Source organism: Tubulanus polymorphus, chromosome 1 (genome assembly GCF_964204645.1).
Source record: "Tubulanus polymorphus chromosome 1, tnTubPoly1.2, whole genome shotgun sequence".
Taxonomy (NCBI): Eukaryota; Metazoa; Nemertea; class Palaeonemertea; order Tubulaniformes; family Tubulanidae; genus Tubulanus; species Tubulanus polymorphus.
The window spans coordinates 5,521,792-5,528,250 of NC_134025.1; the positions used below are offsets into that span (position 1 = coordinate 5,521,792).

Genomic DNA, 6,459 nt, shown 5'->3' on the forward strand with positions numbered 1-6,459 from the left:
TCGGTTGTCAGCGGTACATCAAAGCACCATATTTCCCCCATACATTCACACCATAATAACAGTTCATTCTATGAAAAACTTACAAATTATCATCATTGTATTGTAATATTATCAATATCGTGACGCGGTGGCGCAGAAGAATATAATGACTTTAATAATTAATATGGTATTAGCTGGTTTGCATGCGTACTGAAAAAGGCAAAGCAGGCATGTAAGTAAGGCCGCGAATGAACTTTCTATTGTGAGTTATTCTGATTAATAGATAATTAGGTTGAATTACAGGTTTCAATGTTACTGTCACATCATGCACTGATGAAATGAATCAAGTAGTTAATCTTTATCGGTTTCGAATTTTTCGGCCATGTGTTTCGTATCTGTTTACGCATACTCTGCCCACGATATTTTCACGAATGATATATCTGAATGAGTTATATTTCATTGTGCGTATGCTATCTATATACGAACGCACAATGGTTATTTTCGAAAATCCATTTTGAATTCACCTTTCCAGGAACGACTCCCCGCGAGTGAAAAGCGCCGACCTTTTGGATTTGAGGGATCGCGTTGAATTGTATTCGAAAAAAGTCATCTTTTTATTATGACCGAATAAAAAGGACAACTCGATCAAAACAAAAGAGAAAAGTCCAAAAACATCTTAATCATGATCGAACCGAAGTGGAGTTTTTGGGATATATTTTGCGCGGTGGTAGCGCGATTGATTTTTGCTCTCCACTGCATCATAGCAGCATGGAAGGTGGTCATGGATTATCAAAACCACGTTTACTGGTTGGTATTGCTAGGTCTGATCGGTTTGGTGGCCGATGGCATCTATGTGATCATAATAAAAAAGGGAAACGTCCATTTCAAATGGTAAGTATCATTGATTCATTCACCCTAAAAACTCATAACTAAATGAATGAACATCAAGTTGATTTAATTTGATGACTTAGACTCCAATCATGTCGAATTTAACCAATTCGGATGACCGTTCAAATCGAATATCTTTTAGAATATTTTCTGATTCAAAATGGGATAATTAAACAAACGCCTTAGTCGGACAGACTTGCATGGTCCATAAAAATCCAACTTTAGTTTACTCTAAGGTACCCAGCAGCAATCTGATTTCAAGTCTACTTTAATATGTTTCTGATATCATCAGATATGACTGCTGTACGATTCTATGACATCAAAACCGCAGCTGAAACTTACAATCAAACAGCAACGCAACGCGTGTATATATATATCATATACAATGAACATTATCATATTGTTATTTGATGCGTTTCCTTTTTTAAAAGAAACCTGGTTACTTTGTGACATACTACCTACTAACGCTAGCGGTTGCACCTCGGGCGGTGCTGTAAAAATAACCAGCTCATATACGAAACAATTTACCTCAATTTCAATTGCCATTGGCTTTTCGCTAGATTGATCAATTCTCATCACAGTTAAGCTACATGTATGTATATTTTTGGGAAAAAAGCTTTCGACTGGCGGGGAACTAGAAACCATCGCACAAAAGTCAATTCCTGTAATCTATTCCCAAGCAAGACTCGAGTTTACGACAGGGAACTTACTTATTTCGGTTTTCGTAAAAGTGTCACCGATAGGTATAAACAACTGGAAAAGCGCGTGATCAATAAATGAAACCACGGCAGCGAATTAAAAACAAATCTTGAAATATAAATCAACGTCCTGCTGCGTCTCTGACTCTAGAAAGACTATCGTCATTCACCATGTGTCTAATTTGCATAATGGAGAAGCGGTCAAATCATTGAAACTTGGATGAACAGGATCAATCAGTATTTGATGTCACTGGCCATAGCTGATTACAGTCAATAATGAATATGTTTCTTGGTGAAAACTGATGCGCAAATCACATAAACACCTGTCTCTATTACGCATCGTATTATTTTTGGTCATGCATGAACGATGATTTCAGAACGCTGCAAATGACTAGGATCGGACCACTAGTTTATCCTCACTTAGTAATATTTATACTTTCTTTTAATTTTTTTTTTTTATATTCAGCCAGGGCATTAGGCGCATTTTTCATGAAAAGTTGGGACCTCGGGGTCCCTTTATGGTCTTTTTCATCAGTACGTTTTATGATGTAGAAAATGTAACTTTTCAATTCATCTAATAGTGATGCAACTTTTGTGACTTAAAAATATAATAATAAAGATAATATACAATAATAATTCAGTCGCTTCAGTCGCCGAAATATCGCTGTTTTGATTAAGTTTTGTATTCAAATGATTCTTATTAAATTAAGGTTGCGTCCATGTATTATCTTCTACCTGAGTTCAATTATACCATCGATTTGGCTGCTGGAGCTGAAGATGTACGATATCAGAGTAGCGATCAAAAACGATTTCGATGCAGGTCGCAACGATGTACTGCAGCTTGAAAAAACGACTATCGTTAACCGACTCGTCCATTACAATATGACCTTTTTCACCGGAGTGAGTGGTTTTACATTTTCTTCATATGGCTTTAAATGGTTGATTCAAAATAACTAAAACCCGGATGTGCGAATGAATGAGTTGAATTGAATTCAATCTATTTTCAGCAATATTGAGCTATCGTATCATTATTCCAATAACTAATTATAGTGGGTTAATTGTTTTCATAAGATAATAGTAATGCTTATAGTAATAGTAAACAGTATTGATAATCGTAGCACATGACATTGTTTAATATGTAATAATCGTTTATATAAATATAATCTGAAACTGAATCTGATTTTTTTATTTCAGACAACCTTGCCTTTTGAGAGTGCTCCTCGATTGTGGGTGAATTCTTTGGAGCAATGCTTGATGTTCATATTGATTCTAGCTCGATGGTTACTACCCAAAGGAGATGTTGTAAAAGACTACATCCCGCTTTTGTTGATGGTGTTCCTTGGAATGGCCGCTGACATAATACAATGTACGTGTTTAGTATATGTACATGTTGTCCCCGCAAGCTAGGACATTTCAAAACTATTGTTTGAAATAATCCTTCTGTTCCGAATCCAATTTCTCGACGATTTTATTGAATGATTCGATAATTGATCGGGATGCGGGCTATAATGAGATAAGATAATAATTCTTAGTTATCACCTAAGGGTACCTACAATGTTTCATTTCATCACCTGCTGTTCAGTTTACTGGGCCATAAATACATACATCTTCGCCTTTTGTTTACCAGGGAGTTGCCGAAACAATTTTTATATTTTCATTTTCAGTCTTCGATGTATTCAAGGAACCGCCACTTCGCTACCATGAAGGCATCGTATACCTGATACTAGTCCTAATTACTGTCAGCTTGATACCGTTTATTCTCGTACCAACTGTCGCCTCAAGATCGACCCCTATGGAACCCAAATACGGGCAAACGGGCCAAAAGGTCAGAGCGTTCTCTGAAGTATATAACATATATATACAATATATAATATAACTCAAATACTTCAAGTCGACTAGAGTGAAATAAGATTTATCGGAATTAAATTTGATCATTCGAAATACATCATCTTGTTTACATTAATAGACAGATTTTTGCTAAAGGGTTGAAAACATAGATAGACACATCACGATGCGGTGGTATTCTTTGATGTTGAATCGAAGGAAACAACTGCTGAACTCACGATGATTATTGGCCGAATATAAACGATATCCATTTTTTGTTTCAGCCAGCAGAAGGTGAAACTACTACGAGCAAAGGGTGTGGTCCTAAAGCCTGCCAATCAGCTGAAGTACTGGGGATTCTCGCAACTTTATTTCTGCAGGCAAGTTTTCTATCTATTTAAGTCGGTACCGGTGCCGATGGGTCGCGACAAAATGCTAAAATCGTCATTGACCTGACGCAGAGAATTTGACGACATAATAATTTATTTCATTCAGCGAATTGATCGCAGTACAGACCCTGCGGGCGATGAACAGTACCGTTATACAATAACATAGTTTTTAATAATAAGTCAATTCGAACGACATAAAAAGAAAAATATTTGCGTTCATCGGTGTTTTGCATTGCATTGAAAGCGTATATTATCCTTTGGGCGTTAAGAATTCAAAGTTCAACTTACTATTTAAACTATGTTTTAAATTTCAAAGTTCTTCGCCAAAATCTATCATCGATCAATTTATCATTAATAAATGGATAAACTCGAAAGTGTAGCGCTTTTGTTCGTCGAATTGAATAGAAAACTCTTTATGAAAGTCACATTTTGCTAAATTGTAATTTTCAAGACGCTATATTTCACAATGGTCGGTGTTAGATTTGTAATTTGTTACGCCCAAAATCAACGGTTTCTTATATCGAACGACCGCTTGACATTTTACTGACATGCTCATCTGTTATTTCAATCATTCGCATACGTGCATACTTTCTCTGCAAGAAATCAAGTGCAATATGACCATGTGCCAATTCTAGATTGGATATTTTCTTTCATAGATATATAATGCAATCTCATGCAAAATATGAAATAATGTAATCTCATGCAATATCGACGGAAAGAAAGAAAATGGTCGATTAATCTGAGGATACATTTGAAATAGAAAAATATTTATAACGGACAAATTCTATCAATTGCAACAATGAGAGAAACCAAAAGATCCAAAATCTATTAATTTCGGATGAAGTTATAATGCTTATATTGTGCTCTTTTATCCTCCTATTATAACGCATAAGTAATTTAAGAAGTACGTATTTCTTCTAATGTAGGACATGCCATTCTTGATATTCCGGTGCATTCTTTTGGGCCATTATTCCGTCGTGAGCTACATGACGTTTTTCTTCTGCGTAAAGAACGGCCTCACTATCGGCATTCTGCTCTACCGCTTGGGAATCGTCTACATCGAAGGCAACAAGAAAAAGGATTATTCCGAAATCGACGACCCCGGTGACATGGGATATTAGCTGGATTCCTGGTGAAGTTAGTTTTCTCTCAATTACGTTTTCCGTTAATACTGGTATATCCGAAACGAATGTAATTAGAATTTAAAGTCAACATTACAATTATGATAGAAATTCGGTATCATATGCATATATTTTATTTCGATCAATCAAATCTTTCCATGTAAGAACGAATTCCCAGATGCAAGGCTGGTAATATTTGCATTTTGAAAATAAAGAATATATATGCAGCAAAAATAACATAGAAAATTTGATATTAGAAAATCGGGCAAGCACGTATCGAATCCAGAGACCCGCAGCACCGAGTGACTCGAAATAAACTGATCGGCTCCAAATCGGTCTAAATTTGCCAACAAAAAATTCAAACAATCTTTACAGCTCTTACTTTACATATGAAATGATTAAAGTCAATTTTAGGACTGATAATCAGTCTGGTCTCTGAGGTCGTTTCTGAATCTAAGCCTTATGTTTTCTAACTAAAAATAAAACTTCTTAAAATTCTTAAATTCATCCATATTAATTGCGACGAATTGCCACCAGTGAAAATGAAATATACATGAGAAATTTCTATTCTTTATTGCTTTTGTTAATTATATTTATATATGATGAATATAGAGTAACTCGTACTTAACGTAAGATAAACTAAGCAGCTACATCGTTTCTATATATGTATATTATATCTTCTTAGCCGCGGAAATCAGTTGTATATGCAGGAATGTCTTTAGGCGAGAAATATGAAACGTTGGATAATTTCTAAAAATCAGATCGAAACATAAAATATTGTAGATTTCTTGGGCCAACTATTAAACATAAGAATTCTTGCAAGGGTCCGTAGTTACTTCACAACAATAACGACTGCCTACGTGTACGTATATGAGGTTCATTTATCTAGATTCGGTTACAATTTGGGCATTCGGGAAAATTCAAATTATATACGAACAATTTTTAGATCAATCTAATATGAAATCTAGATACAAAAAATCTAAATCACGTATAAAACTCGTTACTCGTAGGTGCGAATATGGCGGAATATCTACGGATTTCCATTTTGGGAAATTGTTTTTTTTTTAGATTTCTACGCAAAATTGTTGCTATAAAAACTAATTGTTAATTGTTAAAAACCTTACCGGACAACAAACATTGAATGTAATAAAGATTGTTTCGTTCTGAAGTAAGATATATTTGTTTTTTCATCGAATGAACGATGTTGTTACGGAGTCCTTGGGGCAGATTTTATTGACGATCATAAACTTTTAACTCTAGGGTTAAATGATTTATCGGTCTTATTCCCTCCTCCGGGTTAAAGTTTAAACTGGTCTCTAAAACTGGTTCCTGGAGCTTTGAAACTGGAAGCAAGCAGGTAAATTGCAGTCATCCCAGCGGCGTTCAAAGTACGGTACTAAGCGCTCACACGATTATTCGAGGCCTATTCAGTACCGTACCGGCTGATCGGCACTTCTGAGCTGTAGCTAGATGTTTAATCCAAATACAATGATTCTATCCTCTTAATTAAAGAATGCTAGAAAAAAAAAACAAATAAAAGGACTATTTTCAATAAGAGAT

At 35.2% G+C, this 6,459-nt stretch overlaps 1 protein-coding gene across 1 annotated transcript; it reads left to right on the plus strand.

Annotated features, from left to right (window-relative positions):
• The first annotated feature begins 2,342 nt into the window (after positions 1-2,342).
• Positions 2,343-4,899, plus strand: LOC141915519 (uncharacterized). The gene is made up of 5 exons (XM_074807085.1): positions 2,343-2,465; positions 2,760-2,931; positions 3,230-3,390; positions 3,674-3,769; positions 4,789-4,899. Exons 1-5 carry the CDS (start codon positions 2,343-2,345, stop codon positions 4,897-4,899), a joined length of 663 nt encoding a protein of 220 aa, XP_074663186.1.
• Positions 4,900-6,459: the final 1,560 nt, after the last annotated feature.